The sequence below is a fragment of the Carassius auratus genome, chromosome 34 (genome assembly GCF_003368295.1).
Source record: "Carassius auratus strain Wakin chromosome 34, ASM336829v1, whole genome shotgun sequence".
NCBI lineage: Eukaryota > Metazoa > Chordata > Actinopteri > Cypriniformes > Cyprinidae > Carassius > Carassius auratus.
In genome coordinates, this window is record NC_039276.1 from 3334394 (window position 1) to 3357112 (window position 22719).

General features: G+C 38.1%; 1 protein-coding gene across 9 annotated transcripts in view; it reads left to right on the plus strand.

The window, feature by feature from the left end:
- Window positions 1–22719, plus strand: part of tns1b (tensin 1b) — a 198548-nt gene that overhangs the window by 43658 nt on the left and 132171 nt on the right. Inside the window, exon 1 of one of the 9 annotated variants that reach the window (XM_026217511.1) lies at window positions 4167–4576. The exons of 7 other annotated variants lie outside the window; for them this stretch is intronic. In XM_026217511.1, the coding sequence (XP_026073296.1) occupies window positions 4496–4576 (81 nt within the window). In that variant the 5' untranslated portion in view covers window positions 4167–4495. Of the gene's footprint in view, window positions 1–4166; window positions 4577–22719 lie in introns of those variants that run through there. One more of the 9 variants, XM_026217517.1, reaches the window with a different exon arrangement.

A 22719-nucleotide genomic window follows, 5' to 3' on the forward strand; every position in this document is an offset into this window, starting at 1 on the left:
CCTCATCCAAGTTGAGCCTGGTGCAGTTATAAAGGGATACTCCACCCCAAAATGAAATTTTTTTAATTAATCATATGCCTCCATGTTGTTCCAAACCGTAAAAGTTTTGTTTGTCTACGGAACACAATTTAAGATATTTTGGAATAAATTGCAAGGCTTGTGACTGTTCCATAGACTACCAAGTAAATTACACTGTCAAGGTCCAGAAAAGTACGAAAAACTTTGTCAGAATAGTCCATCTGCCATCAGTGGTTCAACCGTAACGTTATGAAGCAACGAGAATACTTTGTATCAATCCAGGACACATTTATATGTTTTACCTTGTAAACTAGGACTCTGTCTTGTCATACAACCTTAAAGCTGTTCATCTGGAGATAATGTATCTGCACAGGTACCTGTGGACTGTTATGAGCAGCTTGGGTTACTCTGTTGTGAACTCATATTTCCATTTCAGCATTTGCTATTACAGTAAAGACAGATTGCCATTTTCATTATTTTCCTGGTCTCAGACAGAGGAGATGTTGTTTGCTTGAGCTCTAGTGAAGGTTTTGGGGTCTTGGAGGGCTGCGGTTTCATACGGTTTGCTCTTTAGGTGTATTCTGGTAACAGACTGCACTTATTTTGTCCTGGCTTGAAAATAAACAAGCTAATTTTATCCAGGAACCAGAAAGGCCTCGACATCTCAGATGCAGTCATATATTTGTGTATATAACTCTTTTAAACAGTAAAACAGCATGTTTTCAGCAGTTTTTATTTAGTCATTTTTAGGCAAATAAGTCATTTATCAAACTCACCATTTGTAACTTTAAATCAAACTTAATTTTAGAGACAATATTAGAATGATTTCTGATGGATCATGTGACACTTAAGACTGCAGTACTGATGGTAAAAATCTAGCATTGCATCATGGGTATAAATGACATTTTAAAATCTATTTGCATAGAAAAATATAATTTTAAATAATAATATGTCACAGTATTATACTGTTTTTACTGTATTTTTGATTAAATAAATGCATACTTGGTGAGCATGAGAGACTTTTTTTTAAAAAACATTAAAAGTAATTATTTCAAACTTTTGACTGCCAATGTATATCGTGGAAATTATTGCAAAAAAAATAGTGAATATTCATTGTATCATCAATCACTTTGACTCTGCCCTTTCATTAGCTTCATCTGTGTTCTTGAAGTTCCTTCCATCAAGAAAGCTCAGCTCTTCAAATCTTCCCTTTTCTGCCAATTTTGACCCTAATCTCCTCTAATGCATTGCATCTGAGGCAGGATATTATTTCCTATATTGTATTGCTTCTCATCTGATTCATGTCCTCAAAATAGAGCTGAGTGAAAGCGCATCGCGGCAGTTCTGTGTGTGTATATTTAGCCAGTCTATTGACCAGAGCGGATCTCATAAAGGGATAGATCTGCTTTAAGAATAAAATTTGAGGTTTTCACAGCCTCAGTCTTTGAGATGCTGATGGGATCGGGAAGGTTTTCATTATGACAAAGTCAATAAAAGTTAATAAAAATAATCTCACTCTTAATTCTGTTTTATCATTTGCCCTGCAGCCTGCCTACATTTCAGAGACATTAGCAGGTGTCAGTCACATACACTGTTCTCAGAGTTAATGGCAAATATTGAAACACATCTCTCAGGTAAATGTGCAGGGCTTTTGCAAACCTTTGCCACATAACTACATTTTTAACTATTAGCATAAATTCTGGTTGATTTAGCAGTTTATTCTGTTTAAAGAATGCACTTAGACAAGAAAAGGAAGATGTAAAGCAACCAACCATGGTACGTTTTGTTGTTATATAACATTGAGGGAATGTAAGATAATAAAATTATTTCTTATCACAATAGTAGACCGGTGTGGATAAGTTTTCCACTGTGATCACTTGTTCAGTGGAAAATGTGTGTAGATTTTGTTATTAGAAAGTAATTTCACAGACGCAGACGCTGACTAAATCATTATTAATATATTATTATTATTATTATTATTATTATTGTTATTATTAATGAGTATAATAATAACAACAATAAAAATAAAACTAATTATATTTATAATTATTATACTAATTAATAGTAATAAATTATAATTATATTTTTATTATAGTTGTTATTTTTATTAATAATTATTTTGTTTGGCACTTCAGAATCAGATTCAGAAAGAGCTTTATTGCCAAGTATGCTTACGCATACATGGAATTTGTTTTAGTGACAAATTTTGGGTTATTTAATTATATATATATTATATATATATTAGACTTTGTTTTCAGGCTGTTTGAGTATGGTACAGATTGTAGAGAGTCACCTCTGCCTTTAAAACATGAAATACTTCCTCATGAGAGTTTCTGCAGCTGAGATTTATCACCCTTGTCATTTAGCTTGTTTACAGGCATTTCCGTGCACCCTGACTGCCTGAATTAGCTCGTCTGCGGCTAATGCAACCCCCAATTACAAATGTGTCCATGATGGACAGGGTGAATGTCTGTAAAAGCAAACAGGACTGACCCCAGGAGAGGTTTCATCTCATCAGTGTGATGAAGAGGAAATGCCAAGGGATTACAGACATCATCCTAAGACATAGACACCCCCATAGTGAGACCATCCTCCTCTCCGGGGAAGGTTTGATGTGGGTAATGAAGCTCTCAGCTTTGCTCTGTTTGCTGTTTGAGTTGCTGTGTCTTTGATGGATGCATCACAGCTCCAGAAAAGCAGTAGCTCACAGCCTCGCTGATATCTGGGGCAGAGACATGTACCCGTGGCATTAAAGGAGATTTGCAGACCCAGAGGAAAATTTCATTGCTCTGAGGTTGCTCTCTTTCCAGGCTTGTGGAGTTCACAATTATTTGTCACTCAAGAATTGATTTTGTTTCTTTTAAAATTCCCTTGGAGACATAAAACACAAATGAGACTGTATTTAACATGCAGTAAGAGTGTAGCATTATAATCTTAATGTAAATAGTATAGCACAGATCATAGCTTGTAGAATTTGATGAGAAATAATTGAGTTTATATTGAATTATCATCGCAGACTGTCTAATGTCTATCTGGTCTAATCTGAGCATGGTTCAAGACATTGAGCTGTCAAACACTAGAGGAGGCACATGTGGAGTTACTGCAAATCAAAGAAGCTGAAGTCTGAAAAGGCTGAAAAGCCATTTGTGCTTTTCTTTCTTAGAGAGCCACAAGAACATTATATTGCTCTTAAATTGCTCGTTAGTAGCTCAGATCACTTGGATTTTAAAAATTTGATTTTATATATATCTAATTATTCTTTTCCCTCCTCCAGTTAATTTTTAGCATCCAGTAAGAAATTGAGTGTTCATACTAATGTGAATGGTCTGATGAGAAATGCTTGATTTCATATTGAATGTTTTCATGCTCATTCATTTACTTGAATTTGGAAGAGTTTGTTTAGAGAGATACATATTCAGGCTTTTGAATACTTAATTAGAGCAAAGTTTGAGATACTGTTTACATTGACTGCTTCTGATATTTCAGAGGAGATGCACTGCAAGGAGAGATTGCTGAAAGTCTACTAAACAAAATTGCAAGCTCTCCTTATTAAATATCCGTTTAGAAGAAACAGCTGAGATATTAACTAGTTCTCATATGCAATATTTCATCGGCCATACATAATCAGAGGTTGCTCATTCATAAATCAGATAATTTGGCTTCGGAAGAGTTCAGGTAGTTTTTAATCAAATCTCAAGGTTTTTGACTCTTGACATTAGATCACAGTTTGAGACATTGAGATTTCTTTTTGAAATTCTAGGAGAGACGCTGCAAAGGTGAAAATCTCTGAAACATCAGTTCAAGTCTATTTATTCTCCTTTTTAATCTCCGGTTATGAGAAACCATTGAGTCCTCATTGGTGACATTTAATTCGTAGTAGCACATACAATATTAAAGTCCATATTCAATTGACTTACAGCAATCATGTTGAGATCTTTTCTCTTTATCTGAAACTCTAGACACGTGTGACATTACCGAGTCCTTTTCTCAGGAGACAAAATCTGAGATGCAGGTGACTTAATGAGAGGAAACAAATCAAAGACTTCTTTCCTGTAGGTATATTTAACTGCAGGAGAAGCGAGAGGAGTGGGAGATGAGAACGAGCGAGCGTGCTTTGAGAAAATCTGCTTGTGGGGGAGGTTAGAGAGGAAAGCAGGGGGTGGAAGATGTGAATGAAAGTAAGACTGAAGAGAGACATGGAGAGAGGAGGGGCAAAACCCAACAAGGAGAGCAGTGGGGAGAAATAAAGAGGCTCTCAGTCACCTCCCCCTCTCTCCTGTGGAGCTGAGCTACATGACCCCAAAAAATAGAGGGAGAGAGGGAGGGCGCCTGGAATAAGAGAGTGGTGAGGAGGACAGCAGCGGCAGTTGATGCAGCTCTCCTCAGCATGACATGGATCTGTGGAGCACTGTGGGACCAGCGTGTGGAATAGTTATGTGGGATCCAGTGGAGAGGAAGCAGTGAGCGTGGTCTCGTGATGCCCTCCGTGTCTCTCAGCTTGCCAGCCGCACTGGCTGGCCGCGCACGCACCTGGGTCTGCCTGTCCTGCATGTTCTGGGTGAGCCGTGGGGCAGTCCACTTGACTGGGATGGGTGGGATTGGGTGTGTGACTGTATTTTTTTGGATAATTAGATGAATTAGGTCAGCGCTGCTTTTTTCATTGCGCATGTCACGATTGAATTATTTTTCACGTTTTTGTGCAAATGGCTGCATTTTCTGAACATTCACTAGCCTATTGCTTGTCTATTTTTATGTCTCCTAAAGAATTGTAGAGAAGCGTCTTAGATGAAGTTGATACTTAAATGCAATATCAGGGAGAAATCTGTTAAGTCTCCTGAGTTAAAAAAGTGCAACCTCTGAGCTTCGTATGGGCCTCAAGGATAGAATTATTATTATTTTTTCCTCCTATGCAAACATAACATTAAATGGAGACTTGTGCATCTCAGATTTGCAGTAATCTCCCATACATAACTCAAAAAGGGAAGATGATATTGACTTTTCGTGGAAAAGTCAATGAATTACAGTAGATCAGTGCTCAAAGCTGGTTTCATTGCACATTTCATATTTGAGATATTTCGCTATGTTTTGGTGCAGATGTGTGTGTTTTTTTTTTGGATGTTCACTAGCCTGTTGCTCTATTCTGTGTTTTTAAGAAAAGGTTTACTAGGAAGATTCATGCCAGAATGGTGGTAGCAGAATGTTCAAGCTTTTCTTTTTCATTCAGTGATAGTGGATTCATACTGCTGTGCTGCAAAAGTGACCGGAAATGCCTAAAAGATTTTCACTTATTTAAATGTGAGAAGCAAGAGACAAATCAGAAGAGCAGTAGTAAATATTAGTGCTTGCTTTTCATTTAACCTGGTTATAGGAGAAACTATTGAAAGATCTCACTTGTGACGTTGTGATATTGTTTTTAGGGACCACAAGCAAACTGAAAGATTGCTTGTTCGTAGGGCAGATATTATTTAGTTTGGAAGAGTTGAGAAAAAGTTTATATTCCAATCTCAAGGCTTTTGACTCTTGGCAAATCAGAGCAGTTTGCGACATTGTTTAGATGTCTCAAGTGGAGACACATTGCAAAGAGAGATTGCTGAAAGTCTAAACAACATTTCAAGAGCTATTCTTTTACTCCATTTTCTTTCATTTTTATTACAAATTTGTCTCATCCAGTTCTCATATTCATTCGATATCTCCATACTTTCGTTTTATTGCCTCATTTTTGTCAATTTTTATGTCTTCTAAAGAATTAAGAGAAGCATCTTAGATCAAATTTGTGAGAAGAATGCCATTAAGTCTCCTGATTTTTATTTAAAAATACAACCTCTGAGCAATACGATTTGCAGTAACCAACATGTACAGTATCTCACAAGTGAACATGCTTAAAGTGAATAATGACTTCAATTTCAGTCACACAAAGCTGTCATATAACTTAAGATGTAGTCATATGGATTACTTTTTACTACTTTTTGTAGCTTGATGGAATAAATTACCACCCGCTTTCATTTAATGGAAAAGAGCTGCTTGGACATTCGCCCGGTGGGTGAGTAAACGATGACAGCGTTGTGAAGTTTTCCTTTAACTGTCACTCGGCCGATGGTTGTGTTCCCTCCTCTTTCTCTCTGGTCATTCACTCTCTCTGACCTCTCCGGTCTCTTAATTAGCATTCTGCTTTAGTGAATGGAGTGGAAAAGGATCCCAAATCCTCCTAAAGCTCAGGCACTTTTTGAATATAGTGAGAGCTTTTGAGTCTTCCTTTCAGACTGTGATTCTGCAGTCCTGCTGCACTGGCACTAGTGGACGAGGACTCTGTCTACAGCTGTAGATGTCATCATATATGACGAGAAGATGCAGGAAACAGGCGCTCAGAATGAAACCGATGTGATTTATTCGTTAAAAGCATCCACAACTAAATCCCAGGGCCCAAACTCTATTGGCATTGGTTTGATTGCCTGCTGAGGAGAGATGACATTGAATGGAAAGCGACATGTTCTCCTCCTGAAGAGAATCCTGTCCTGATGTCAGCAGTGGACGAAGCAGAAGTAACAGAAAAAGAGCAGGCAACATCCAATGCCTAAAAGCTCAGAATGCACTTCCTCCAAACTCTGAATTATGAATGAACTGTCTGAGACTTTTAGGACTAGCTGGGCTGGACAGACTCTTGTTCGTTGATTTCTTTGAAAGTATGTTGAAACAAAGGTATAGAAGGTTTGATTGCAAGCAAAAAAAATAAATAAATACTTTACAATATGATTAATATGATTGCTGACATAAGTTAATCCATATATAGTGAGGAAAAATGTAGGGCGGTACTTGATTTAACCCATTAGTACTTGATTGGATCGTGAAAACTGAGTTTGGTGGTTCTATGGAAGGCTTAAAATGAAATTGTTGCAGAAGCAGAGAACGTTACTGAAATTATTATTATTTGGAATATTATGCATTGATAAATGAGGCAAAATAGGTACAGTAACATCTATAAATAGGTTTCAAATGGGCACTTGTCTGTGAAATGAAACTGTTAATGTTTTGCACTTAGATTTTTGCGTGTGGCTCTTGCGTAAAGACCCCTGAGACGAGGTGTTACTTACAGACACTGGCGCTCTGCAACTCAACCATTGCAAATATTGACGCATCAGCTGTCTGAGAGATCAAAGAGCTTACTGCAGTGATCAATGTCCATTAACACTCCAGATCAAGCAACAGAAAACAAGTTCAAATGTACAGTGTAGAAGTGACTATGGGAGGCTCAGGATATTTAATAAAAAAATACATTTTTCTTTGTGTAGATCCATTCAGTTAATCACAAGCTAAACATTCATACAAATACATATTGATTTAAAAAAAAAATCATATTCAGGGAAATATGAATTCCTCTCTGCATTGCAGTCATTTCTAGTAGCACCTTTGGTTTTTCTCTGCCTAATGAGTCGGTGGTCTTTGAAGTCACTCAGCGTATGATTTACTCTTGCACTTCTCATCATTGTTGGCTTTTGAATTCCACTTTAATGACCTCGTGCTCTACAAGCTCTGTGTCCCTCTATCAAAGCTTCCCGTGAGGGGCCCCTGTATTTTTGGCAAATTCAAAATTAGAACATCTGGTTTGCCTTCATGATAGATCAGCCACAGTTCTTCATGTACTTCTAGGCGCATGTTTTCTGAGCTATACAAGTATTGAATATTGCTGTAAAGTGTAATTATGCTATACTGAGTGTCGCAGTGATTTAATTGTGCTGTTTATGTGGCTGTACAGTTTTCAAAAGACTGTTGTTAGACTTTTTCCATGATCCTTCATTGTTTTGTGCACTTTCACAATTCTTCATTATTTTGCAGTGAATTATTGTAACAATTTTCTGCCGTTTGTCTCATGTATCACACTAAAATGCAGGGAAGTGCATCTGTCTGTCTGTCTATATCTATCTATCTATCTATCTATCTATCTATCTATCTATCTATCTATCTATCTATCTATCTGTTCTACCATTCCGTCTTTCATTTTAATGTTCTGTCCTTCTATCATTATATCAATCTATCACTCTATCACATGTGTTTCTCTTATGAATTCACTTAGAAACAAGTGGTCCCTCCTAATTTGAAAAAATAAAAATAAATAAATACTGAATATTTGAGAATATTTAAATGCTCACATACAATAAATATGGAATTTTGTTGAAAACATTGAAGAATATCACTATTTTTGTAGTTCTATTGCTCTGATTTGCTGTGTGGAAAGTTAAACTCTGAGTGAGAGTCTGGAGGGAGCTGTGCCACCCCTCTGAGTACATTAAACGCCGTTTAACCTTGTCTGTTGATTTACGATGTGAGTCTGTGTCATTTCTGTGTCAAGAGCTGCTCACTAATCCACTGCTGTCAATGGAGCTGCATTCTGGAATGTCTCTCGAACACCACCTTATTTCCATAATGTAATAAACAAATCTCCATATTCATCGGGAAGAAGGAGGCGGGAACCGGCGCACAATCAAAAAGCACTTTAATAATCAAAAGTAAATACAAAACGGCGCACCAGCCCCTCACGGACGACTGGTGCGCATAAATAAAAGCCAAACACATAAAATAATGTCCCAGGCCTGGTCCTCTCTCGTCCTTCACGGTCGTCACTCCAGTTTTATATCCTTCCATCTCCTACGTGGGACTCGATACTAGCGGTGGGGCTCAGGTGTAGCTCATCTTCAATCACTACACCTGGCCTCACTCCTTGTTCCCACGCCTCTCGGCCCCGCCCCACTCGCCACATACCCCCATCGCCCCTCGCAGGCCGGGGGGTACTCCCGAGACTGCGCTCTACTCCCCCCCCCCCCCTTCCCTCCGGGGGAGACCGCTCACGGGGACCTGCGGGAACCTGGGGGTAGGACAGACGAGGCGAGAGAAAAGGAGATGGAAGGAGGAGCGACAGGGACGAGAGAGGGGAGAGAGGAAAAAAAAAAAAAATCTAAAAAAAATCCGGTTCCCAGACGCACTGCTGCTCGGCCCTCCACCGGCTGGGTGATCTTCTCCGCGGTGCCCGGCGGTGGCACTGGACGGCCCTCGGCGGACGGCACGACACTCCTCCGCCGCCCGGTGGACGGCGACGGCTCCTCCGATTTTGGGCAGCGGCAGGAGTCCCCCGTTCCCTGCCCCTCCGGATTCCGTCACGGAGGCGGCAGGCTCCGGCCCCCTGGCGAACGGCGCCGACTCCTCCGCTCCCTCACGGACGGCAGCCGCCCCTCCTTGTCGTGGGCGGTCGGCAGCGAGCTCGCCCGTCCCCGGCAACTCGCTCCAGCCCACCGCCTCGAGCGTCCATGGCGGCACATACCTCGCCAGCTCGAGGGCACCGCGGATTCACCACAGCGGCGAGGGATCTTCAGCAGCGCGTCCCTCCTTCTCCCGGGTTTCGGCACCACTGTAATAAACAAATCTCCATATTCATCGGGAAGAAGGAGGCGGGAACCGGCGCACAATCAAAAAGCACTTTAATAATCAAAAGTAAATACAAAACGGCGCACCAGCCCCTCACGGACGACTGGTGCGCATAAATAAAAGCCAAACACATAAAATAATGTCCCAGGCCTGGTCCTCTCTCGTCCTTCACGGTCGTCACTCCAGTTTTATATCCTTCCATCTCCTACGTGGGACTCGATACTAGCGGTGGGGCTCAGGTGTAGCTCATCTTCAATCACTACACCTGGCCTCACTCCTTGTTCCCACGCCTCTCGGCCCCGCCCCACTCGCCACACATAATATCTCACTTTTCCCTGTTATTCTTCTGTCCTCTCTGATTTTTCCCAAGTGTGCACTCTCTCTCTTCATGAACTACCTTTGTTTTTTTTTTTTTTGTTTTTTTTTTGTACAGTTATCTATGGTCCACTTTTGTTATCAAGAAAAAAAAACAGCAACATCAGAATTCAGAAGTCATAGGCTTGTTCTGTTTTGACCCCCTCATTAGAGCGTTGTGTTGAAAGTTGTGTATTTTTGAAAGCATTGTCTGGAACTTCATTAAAAATAAACTTCATCAAATCTTTCCTAATGTTGGGATCAGAAGGGAGGCAATGCAAAGACTGTTTTTCCACAACTTGGCAAAAAGGACAAAAGCTGTGACTGGGATGGTACCTTTTCAAAAAGGTACACATTTGTACCTTACTTACCCCTAAAAGGTGCATTTTAGTACCTTCAAAGTACAGATTTGTACCTAAAGTGTACAAATTAGTACCTAAATGGTACATATTAGTTTTGAAAGGTTACAGTCACAGTGACAGCTTTTGTATCCTTTTTTTTTTCTGAGAATCTACAGTATGGTGGTATTCTCTAAAGTCTGGATTCAGTGGTTTGAGTGTTTGCTCCATGTGTTTTCTACTGTTTCAAAGCTTGATCAGTAAACTGACTGGATGACTTACTGTACACATTTGCTAGATGGGGAGCTGTAGCAAGGCACAGGACACATCTAATGCCTCTGAGGCAGTTTGTGTAATTCATCAGAAACTCATTAATATCTTGGCGGCATTTCTAGATGGAGGCCTAACAGGGGAGTTTGTCCCTGCGTCTTGGTTTTTATCATGTCAAACTTTCCTTGTTTATTGGCATTCTTGTTTGGTCTCAGTAGGGGGCATTATTTGATGTGAGATCACTTTGCAGTTCATAAGCATAGCTTGACCAAAGCATCTCAAAAAACAGGGCTGTTTCTTAGTCTTTGTGAAAGGAACCAAATGTCTGTGTGGTTTTGAAGCAGATGATGCCATTTTTCACTGCTTGGCCCACTCCGACGATCATAATGAAAAAAACACTGTATACTGTCAGTCAAAGATGTTGTTCCAAACGAGAGAGAGAGAGAGTACCTTTATTCATTGGCCACCACTTTAAGAAAGTAATTTTGCTGTTTGTGATCACGTCATGCATTGCCAGTCATGTCTATTTTTTTTTAACCAGATGTGTAAAGTGAATATCTATCCATCCATCCATCCATCCATCAAATCTACCATTCAGTCATTCCTTCCTTCCTTCCTTCCTTCCATCCATCCATCCATCCATCCAACATCCATCAAATCTACCATCCATCCAATCCATCCATCCATCCATCAAATCTACCATTCTGTCATTCCATCCATCCATCCATCCATCCATCCATCCATCCATCCATCCATCTCTGAATAAAATTCTCCTATATCATACTACATGAGACATAAAGGCTGATATCAGATATGATACCCAGCAAAAAAACATTCAATAAACTTCCATTAAAAAAAAAAAAAAAAGATTTTTCATTCTATTATTTTTACAGGTTTAAAGCTTGTTTTTCTAAAAATACTTTGTATTCTGTACAGTACCCCATGCTGAACATAGCCGTATGCCAAAGTCTTTTGGCAGACTGTCTTCTGTATATTTAACTGCATAACTGTCTCTATTTCAATTCCAGACCAGGAATATGGTCAGTAGTTCAGATCAGGTCCCATGAATCTTATTTTAGCAGCTAAAGAATGACCAAGTGTTGTCTCTTTATAGGCCTGTCCTGTATTGGTTCAGATTCAGATTTTGTGACCTCATTTCTATCTCAGGACATCTGTATCTGTCCCACCAGATGTCTGTTTGTGCAACACTGTACTCAAAGGGACGGTTCACCCAAAAATGCCACTTATGTTGATGTCTGCTGCAACTGAAGTTGTTATGTAATGATACCTCTGTCATGGTTTTATGATGTTTTTTTTATTTGATTTCCTTGGTCACAATAAACCATCACTGAATAGCAAGAGCTGCATAAAATACTGTAAAAAAGTCTCCTTTTTGTTCAAACAAACCACAAACACATTAAAACCCAATACCACGGTGGTTTGGAATGACATGAGGTGAGTTTTAATTTTAAGCTGAATTGTTTCTTGAAAGTTTAGCGGTCATATGAGTTTCTTATGAATGGTATGCAAAACCTTAGACAAAAAAGTATCTGTGATTTAAAGTTGAGCGTCTGAAGCACTATCACTGGTGGAGCTCTGGTGTTAGTTTCCTTATCTTGCCTCTGAGCCCAGTGTGAATCATTGTAATTGGCACAATTAAGAGTGGCAAGCTGTACTTTCTGCAGAGAGATGTAAATTACTGGCAGTGAACTCCGTTTCACTCTGTACGGTGATGTAGAAGAATGCTGCTTTACTTCTAATAGCCCTAATTTATTTTTCTGCGCAATTTATTTTCATGAGGATACATGTCACCAAGTCCTGTGAAACAGAGCTTTATTTGGTTTTGATAAGCACAGGTTCTGACTGATTCATGAAAACATACATCCAAGCCAAGATTTGGTGATTTATATACACCTCAGGTTTCCTCGGCTGCCTTACATGGCTATGATAAAGATACAGTTCTTCTAAACTACAGCATGCTTTTGCCATAAAATACCAGTTTTATACTGTAATAGAATTGGATGCATATTTCTGATCTAATCATGTTGGTTTAGTCTTGCGAAATGTTGCTCAAAGCTGTTTTTACAAAGCGTAACAAAGTGAATAAAAAAAGATTTATGAGATGAGCTGTTGTGTTACGAACAACTGGATTTAATTTAACCTTAAAGATAAAAAAAAAAAATGAGTTGCTTGTATATGAGCCCTTTTTTACTGTTGTTTATCCTTATTTAGTCAAATGTGAAATCTGCTGATGTCAAGGATACAGCTGAAGTTCATTTACATAAATGAATGTCCTAAAATGGCAATTTTTTTTATTCCAATTGATAATATATAATGCAAGGTTTAAAATACAGAAAGAAAAAAAATGTAATTGAATCAACATAATAAACAGAATATACAGAACAGATATTTAATTGATGTCATTTATATGCACCAATAGAACATTATATAGTAATTAACTGCTATGTTTATTACTAACATATTTTAAACTTTTTATATACACTGTAGTCTTGAAGTCGTAAATAAAGATTATTGGAGTATATTGGAAAATATTTCATTCTTTCTACTACAAAATTTCACTTTTAATTCATTCTAACTTGCTGTTTCTTTGTAATTTTTAGTGAAATTTACAAACAATTTCTAAGTAAAATTTGTTTCAAAGTACTTTATTACATTTTTTAAGTTTTTTTTTTTTTTTGTCTAGCATATAAAATGTAATGAAACTTTTTTTTAATGATACCGCAAATGAATTATAATATCAAGAGTTATGAGTCGACTGACTGGAATGGACCGTTTTAACTGATTCACAGAAATGTTACAAACTTACAAACTTATCGCAGCAACATTTTGCAGGTCCGAATGAGAAGAACAACATAATGTTTGTCTGTGAAGCATGTGATGTCCACCAGCAGTCAGTCTGTTGACATGGGCATGCACTCAGTGCCTCTGCAAACACCAGCTTCAGGTTAAGAGACTTCACTCTGAACGTCACATTAAGTCAGTAATTTCCTCGTCTGGATCCTTCTCTTTGGAATCAAATGGTTTTAGGTTAGCTGAGGGATGAGAGAACAACAGAGAGAAACTGGAATGCCTTTTGAATTCCCTAAGTGAAAAGCAGGTGACCATCACACAGCCGAGTAAGAGGTCACATTCTGACCCGTCAGGAGAGAGAGAGAGAGAGGAAATTGAGTGAGTTGTTCATGACCCCTTGAAACCATCTTGACATGGTTAGTGGAGACATCACTCTCCTTTTGCTCATCAAGGCTGCATGCATTTATTTGATCAAAAATACAGTAAAAACAGTAATATTGTAAAACATTATTTCATTTTAAAATAACTGTTTTCTATTTAAATATATTTTAAGATATAATTTATTCCTGTGATGCAAAACTGAATTTTCTGTATCAGTCTTCAGCATCACATGATCCTTCAGAAATCATTCTAATATGCTGATTTGTTTTGATTATTTTTATTTTATTCTATTAATAAACCGTTCAAACAAAATGTTTATTTAAAATGTTAATAAATTTGTAACATTATAAAATCCTTCACAAACGTATTAAATTATATATATTAATAATAATAATAATAAATAAAAAAAATCCATCAGTAATGCATATTTTCACTATGGTCCAAACGTTTTTAGACTGCTAGAGAACATTTCTTACTATGTGTGCTTTTCTTTTTGTCAAAAACTGATGCATTCTTGTTGAGTCTTATAAACGTGTCTGTAGAGCATCATGTTTAATTTCAGTGCTTGTACTATGATTAAGTGTCTATTCTCAGAGTTCTGGAGGCAGTCAGCTGTCTGTGAGATATTGTAAGAAGTGACAAACAAGTAGCTCGTATTGTTGTGCAGTTGTGAATGATGGGATATCTGCCCACGTTTGGAGCTTTATATGATGCAGAACAGGGACTATGATGCCCAGGATAGTTTGTAGTTATATAATTTCTTTATTCTGCATGAAATGTAATCTGAACTCATGTCATCAATGACTACTGACCTAGTTGACCATTGCTGTAGAACTTTATGAATGACAGAAAGTCCAATTCTGGAGTTTTCTGTGTAGTTCTGTGGGCAGCATGTGAAGTAATGAGCAAGTAATAGTCAGCTATCCGTACACTTGTGTTTGTAGATGAGGAGCAGTAGGTGGTGATGAATATGTTAGTGGGATGTGAATGTAACATCAGGAAGCAAGAGTATAAAAACCTTGATGAATACCAGAGGATAAAGGACAAGTTCAGGAGAATGTGACCAGTCAAGTGAAGCCGGTGTTCCGGCAGTGATGGAGGCTCTGAGCTGTGACATCCCAACCGGAATAATGGCTTCAGCAGATCCCAGGAAAAATGACTTAATCTGGATCCTGAAGAGAGTGATCATAAAAACAGCTCAGATGCTGATCTTCAGGGTCCCAGGACCAGAGATTGACAGAGAAAGACCACCCACAAACAAGGCTGAAGAGGGTGAATATATAGATTTGACTACTTTATAAGCAGAGGTGTAGTGGTAAAAAAAGAGGTGGGTAAACTATAAATTCTGGGTGACCACATCGTGGTCACGGTAAGCTATGTGTATCCTGATGACATCGCTAAAGGCTATCATTTGATATTACTACCAAGGGTATCACTGGTTGTTCCCTCATATAGGTCACACAATCACTATTCAATCCATTAATCTAAGTTCTTGTTAAAGAGACTCAAGAAGGAATAATAAGGTTGAAATCTATAAAGTTTACTAAATGATAAAACAGAGAGAACACTTTTTTAAAAAGAGGAATAGAGAGGGAGGTTTACATCCAGGGATTCCAATGCAATGCACTTGTACGTAATGATTAGGGCCTATGGATTTGGGATTATTTTCATAAATCATAGTCGATTAATCTGTTGAATATTTTCTCAATTAATCGGTTAATTGTTTGGTCTATAATATGTCAGAAAAATGTGGATCAGTGTTTCCCCAAAAGCCCAGGAATGGTCCTTAAATGTCTCGTTTTGTCCACAACTCAAAGATATTCAGTTGACTGTCACAGAGGAGAGAAGACACTAGAACAAATTCACATTTAACAAGCTGGAATCAAATATTTTTTTTTACTTTTGTCTTTCATATATTTTATCAATGACACAGACTGCAATGACACAGACAGCTTCATTGCAGAAGGACATCCTTTTGGTCACGTGGTTCACGTGAGATGATTGACAGCTTTACAAACTAATGATATTGCACTGATGTCATAGCTGACGCGAATCAATAAGAGGAGAGTAATCGCTCTGTTAGCTGTTTTAGCTCTTCAGATCACATAAATCAGTGTAAAATGAATAGAAATGTTATTCTGTATGACGAAATATTTTACAAACATGTCATAAAATTATTATCTCTTCAAATGTGCGCACCATTGGACTATAGCCCTGGCGGATCGTGGATATTGTATGTAAGTTATACGAACACAAATAAATCGGAGATGAGATGAATGGCTGCTGTATGAGTGATGATTTCTATTCAAAATAACGAACGTTATTATTACTATTATTATTATTATTATTATTAATTGCCGGATATCCATTTTTGAATCTTGATGCAGTCTGTTGCATGTCGTTCATTTTGAACGAATCTTTAATATGACTCAGGACTACCGAGTTGTCTCAGAGAGTGATTCGGTCATTTTGTGTTGACTGCACATGCGCATTACACAACATATGGGTTCTGAATCGACAGGTGAGGTCCGAGTCTTTTATTCTTCCTGTCAGTCCCATAGAGACGGGAAGAGAAAAGATTAGTTCATTTTGCTGAACGAGACTCAAAGATCCGAGTCAGTAAAATGATCCGAACTTCCCACTACTACTGGCAACACCGCAAGCAATTGGTCAACACTGACAAGTTGCAGCGCAATATGAAAGACTATGAAACTAATAATGAACAATATGAAACTAAAATGACATAAGCTTAATTTAAAATGTCATGGGAACTGTAGGCTATTTAGAGTTGGATAAACTCAATTTAGAGGTGGATAAACGCACTTTGGAGGTGGGTAAACGCTATTTCCGAATTTTGGGAGGTGCGTAAACGGCGTTTACGTGCGTTTAGCCTCCTCTACATCCCTGTTTATAAGTATAGACTGATATCAACATGATGGATCCAACAAAATGTGTCTGTTTTGAGATTTTCAGCATCACCAATTAACTGTTCTGGATTCGCTGATGAATAAATCCGCAGACGGCCTCAATGAATAGTGCACACTTTTATTTTTCTGTCATGTTTTTAATATTTATTTCTTTATATTTAATAAAATTAACTATAATAATAATAATAATAATAATAATAAAAAAACATTTAATACTTTTTATGTCAATGACAGAATCAGAATATTTTTCATTGATTCAAAATGATTTATGTAAATTTGTCAGACTTTGAGCCAGAGACAGTAATTAAGTGTAAAATACTTATTACATTATTACTTATAACGATATAAATACACTTATTTCAAAATATAAAAATGCGTTGTTTGTAAACTTATTTTAAATTGTATCTTATATAATTAAATTGTATGTTCTACAGTTTTTTTTAATCATACTGTTTGGTCATAGCTAGGTAATTAACTAGAAAAAAATGAGCTTACTCCCTATACTTTTACATTTTACTGTAGATTATTTATTAATGCGTTATATTCTCAACACAGTGATGTTTTAATTTAATGTATGTTTGAAAAAAACACATTCAAATTTTCTCAAATACACGGGTTATAGTTAATATTTAAATTATATCAATACTTCTCCCAAATATTTCTTCTTTTGTGTGTGTGTGTGTGTGTGTGTGTTTGTGTGTGTGTGTGTGTGTGTGTGTGACTCAAATGACTCAAAATGATTGAGCTGATCACATACAGTTTGCTGTCTTGAAAGGTTTGTACATTATCTCTAAAATATATTTCTTTCTGTAGACAGTGTAATGTAAAGGCTTGTCTGGGAGACGGTCGGTGGATCTGTGCCAGCTGTCTGATGAGGCTGGACTAAATCTGTCTGTTCTGAGATGGGAACTGGTTTCCGTCTGTCCTCCTCAATACATCTCTTCTTCCTGAGAAACCCCGGTGGGATAGACTGATCCCCGTGCACAACACTGGCCGGGCTAGATGGAGGGATCGAGGAGCAAATCCTCATACTAAACACGCTCATCATAATAAATTAGAAAATGAATGCCTGGCCTTGAGTGCCAGTAATATAAATATTTAGGCAGCACTGATTCCTCAGATTGCGTGGACTAGGGCAGATAACGGTTAATTTGATCCAGATGGAGGGGGTTTTGTTCTACTGTTGTGTGAGGTTTGTTTGAAATGCTAAAACAACTGCAATCATTTGACTCAGGATGTTTGCATGAAAGTGAATTGTCCCTCCATCATCAGTCCTTCATGTGTCTCTGGAGTGGGAGTGTAGGGTTTTGGAGAGAGATGGTAGCCAAGAACATGTCAGCAAACCCAAAAGACAAGTACAGAGCTGTTCAAAGTCTTCTGATTGGCCGTTGTCACAAGCACAGGTGTGATGTTTCTCGTGACATCTACAGTATTTCAGTGATATCTGACTGGTTTTCCATGAGCTAACAGATACATTAATTACTGAATTAATTAATTCATCAGTCATTTATAGGGCAATATTAAATTATATAATAAGTAAATAATTTAGTAATTATATATAATGTATTTATTTTTTCATTAAAGGGATGGCGATTAAATTGTATAATCACAATATTATATAATACAACCAAATTATTTATTAGGAGTTTTAACATTAATTTTATTTTGTTACATTACATTACAAAATAGTTTAGTTTTATAATGTGGGTTATTTGTTGGCCATAACATGAATTACAACTTGGAGGAAGTTTGTTTTTATCCAGTATTATCTCAAAAATACTTTGTTTGACAAATATAAGCTGTTTTTTAGATGCCGTTTCCTGAGGATGTTATAGCAGAACTTGATCGGTCCCTTGGGTTCTCTCTTACACTTTCAATTCTCCAGGTCATTTTCCTTCCTCTCAAATCAATACAGCATCAGTCTGCGGTGTTTTAAATGCTCCTCTTGTCCTCTGATGCTCTGGGGGTCCGCCTGCGGTGAGCGAACCCCCTACAGCGCTCCAAACCCTTTAAAGGGCAAAGAGAGCGAGACGTCCTCGGTGTGTTTATGTGGATACAGGGTCAAAAAGAGTGGAAGGAAAGGGAGGGGGTGAGGTCAAAAGGTCAGACCCCCCTTGCGGAGAAATGTTTTGTGAGCAGAAGAATTGCAGCGTTGTGAAAGAAAACATTGTGGTGGGATGGATGGGGAGGGGAATCCCTAAGAGGCCACATCTCCTCAAACCAAAGTCAGGTACAGAAAGTGAGATGTTTCAAGGTGTGAAGGTGGCTTTCATGCGGTCTTGAGATTAGTGAGAATGCAAGCCAGGAATCAGAGTTACGGCCAAGTAATGGACTAATAGATCTTGTACAGTACAAATGAGTTTTGCCATGTCATTAGCAGTACTTTGTACACTGCAGAAAAAGTGTGCAAAAATTGTACCTTTCTAGCTACAACAGCTTGGTACTGGGGCCCCTTTGTACCTTCTTGACCCTAAAGAGTGTGTGTTATTACCATAGAGTAGCAATATGTACCCTTAATGTAGGAATATTGAATCTTTTTTTACTATTATGAACCCTTTAGGGGTAAAGAAGGTACAAAGTTGTCGACAACTTTCTACCAGACAAGCTCTTGTAAAGGTATAACTTTTTGACTTTGACATGAGCATACTGATAAGCATTTTTTTGGGGGGTTTTTGAACAGCAACCACGTTTAATTTTGTTTCATAGTAGTGTAGATTTATAATATTGGTCATTTATATAACAAAAAACTAAATAGTCATTGGCCAGTGTTTCAATATTAGAATTTAAAATATGTGGGGCAACTCCTGAAAGCTTAATGAACACTCCTGAATACTTATGAATAAGTAAAGATAGTAGTCTAGAAAAGTACGTTGAAAAAACAAAATCTAATTAAATTATTTAAAAAAAGGAAAATACTATATTTACATTTTTATTTGGTTACATCAAAAGTCATTCAATTTTCCTCTCGTCTCATATCTCATATCTCATATCTCTCATCGCTCATCTCTCATTTCTCATTTCTTATCTCTCCTCTCCTCTCATATCTCTCATCTCTCCTCTCCTCTCGTCTCATCTCGTGTCGTCTCCTCTCCTCTCTAATCTCTCCTCTCGTCTCCTCTCATCTCATATCTCTCATCTCTCCTCATCTCTCCTCTCCTCATCTCTCATCTCTCCTCTCCTCTTGTCTCCTCTCGTCTCATATCTCTCATCTCTCCTCATCTCTCTTCTCCTCATCTCTATCCTCTCGTCTCGTCTCGTCTCCTCTCCTCTCCTCTCCTCTCCTCTCCTCTCCTCTCCTCTCCTCTCCTCTCCTCTCCTCTCCTCTCGTCTCGTCTCGTCTCCGCTCATATCTTTCATCTCTCCTCTCCTCTCCTCATCTCTCATCTCATCTCTCGTCTCGTCTCGTCTCCTCTCCTCTCATATCTTTCCTCTCCTCTCCTCTCCTCTCCTCATCTCTCCTCTCTCCTCTCTCCTCTCCTCATCTCTCCTCTCCTTTCCTCTCCTCTCGTCTCATATCTCTCCTCTCTCATCTCTCATCTCTCCTCTCTCCTCTCCTCTCCTCTCCTCTCCTCTCCTCTCCTCTCCTCTCCTCTCCTCTCCTCTCCTCTCCTCTCCTCTCCTCTCCTCTCCTCTCATATCTCTCCTCTCTCATCTCTCCTCTCTCCTCTCCTCTCCTCTCCTCTCTCCTCTCTCCTCTCCTCTCATATCTCTCATCTCTCATCTCTCATCTCTCCTTTCGTCTCGTCTCATCTCGTCTCGTCTAGTCTCCTCTCATATCTCTCATCTCTCTCCTCATTTCTCCTCTCCTCTCGTCTTGTCTCTTCTCATATTTTTCATCTCTCATCTCTCCTCTCGTCTCGTCTCCTCTCATATCTCTCATCTCTCATCTCTCCTCTCTCCTCTCGTCTCGTCTCGTCTCTTCTCATATCTCTCATCTCTCCTCTCGTCTCGTATCGTCTCCTCTCCTCTCCTCTCCTCTCATATCTCTCATCTCTCATCTCCACATAGCAACACGTCCCAAACTTATTTTGTCAGTAGAAAATCACAAGCGTGGCTGTTGACTGTTAAGGTGAATGAATGGAGCCCTAATGCCTGACCAAACCATCTCACCCTGGCACTGGAATATTATAAACACATGGGGATGGGCTCTTCCGAGATGTAGACAAACTTCAGCGTTGTAGAGGCATGTTTTACCTGGATTAGCAACACTCACATGTTTCCAGCTCCTCGAGTTCATTCGCAGGTGAAGATTGTGTTTTTGCCTTGGTTCTGTTGGAGGGAGTGATTGATGTATCAGGTAAACACAAGAGGCTGGATTTTAAGTGTTTGTGTGTGTGTTTAAGGGACTTATGAGCAGACTTTAGGGCGAGTGAATTTGTATAAGGTGAATTTTAAGGGTGACTTTGAGTCTATGTGTGGGATTTGGAGATTTATGTTATGTCGTTGTGCTAAGCATATATGTTGAGGCAGATATATGAGAATGAGTAATGTTTAACAGGGCTAAATGATTGGACAGGGAGAATTAATTAACACTACTTGGAGACTCTACTTTGGAGAGCTTTACTGAGCAAATAAAACACTGGCTGTATCTGAAAGCATATACTTGTTCACACATTCACTGTTTCTAGTGTTGTTGTTGTTAAGAAGTGAAAGAAATGAGTGAGTGAATTAGAAAACTGTGATTTAGGTACTGACTAACTCATTTCATATAGGTTTCATTTAGGTTTTGGTCAATAAACCAGGCTGGTAATGATGTATATATCTCAATTTAAAAAAAATGACGCTTAAGACTGGTTTTGTGGTCCAGGGTCACACTCACACACACACACACACACACACACACACACATATATATATTATTATTAAAATGATACACAAATAGGAAAATGTGTAATATATGAATAGGAAAAAAAAAAAATTCAAATAATGTATTCAAATAGTATATTTATATAAAACTTATTATTTGAAACTAGATTTTCCCCCCTTCCTTTAAGAAGATGGTTCATTAAAAAAAAACAATCTACTATTTCATTGACCCATATAGACAAATTAATTCACTAAGAATTCAGAAAAATCTTCAAAATGTACGCACACAGTATAGTGCACAATATTGGGAACAGAGAGTGATTTCGGACACTCTGTCTCTGTTTCTTTCTGTAGAAGGGAAAGGCTTTGTAAGGTGACTGTATACATTAGGAATGTGTGTGTGTGTGTGTGTGTGTGTGTGTGTGTGCGTACGTACGTTAGAGACGGGCCTGCTTGGGCTCCGCACTCCGATCCGCTGTAGCATGCTGCTTTTAAGAGGGGGTGTTTAAGTAACCACTGCTGTAATTTAACATCACTTATGGGCAGATCTGAATACCCTGGAATGACTTCATTCACATTGATAATTTACAGATTAAATGCTAAGAGGATTGAAGGTGAATGGCTGTAATTAGCACGCCTCACCAGACGCCTACAGACACTTTCCCATGAGGCTTGGTTGGGTTTTCATATGGAGAGACCAATGCTTTCCAACTGTACTATGACATAAAACCAGAGGCCTTAACAAATGGCTCTCCATTGTCGAGTAGTAGCCTTAATGTACTCAAATTTTAACCCCATTCTTAAAACTATATACATTTCACTGCTTTATATAACACCAATATATTAAATGGTCAAACCATTTTGGTTTGTTTGAAATAACGTTACCATACTACTCTTCTAAATCTGTATATATATATATATATATATATCTAAGTCTGTTTCTTTTCCTTACTATTTGTGCACTATGTACAGTAGTATGTTTATCACTGTATCCCACAAAGTCCTCAATTCAATACAGTTTAATATAAATTACAATACCAGTTGTAATATTTTTTTCCTAACTCATTGTTTGACTCCCAAAAGATTTTTTTCTACACTTTTGTTTGAATTAAAATTGCAAAATATTTTTTTAAGATGATAACAGGGTGCCACTTGTTTAATTAAATATGCATTTTGATGCTCGTTAAAATGCTGCATACTACGGTTTGAAATATTGAAATATTTACATTAAAATATTGTGTGTGTGTGTGTATATATATATATATATATATATATATATATATATATATATATATATATATAATGTATATGTTTCACCCCTTAGCAGACTGAGTTTATGAGGGAAAACATCTCTTTTCCTGCCTCACTGCTGATGGCTGTATGCCCAAACTGTGTCTGGT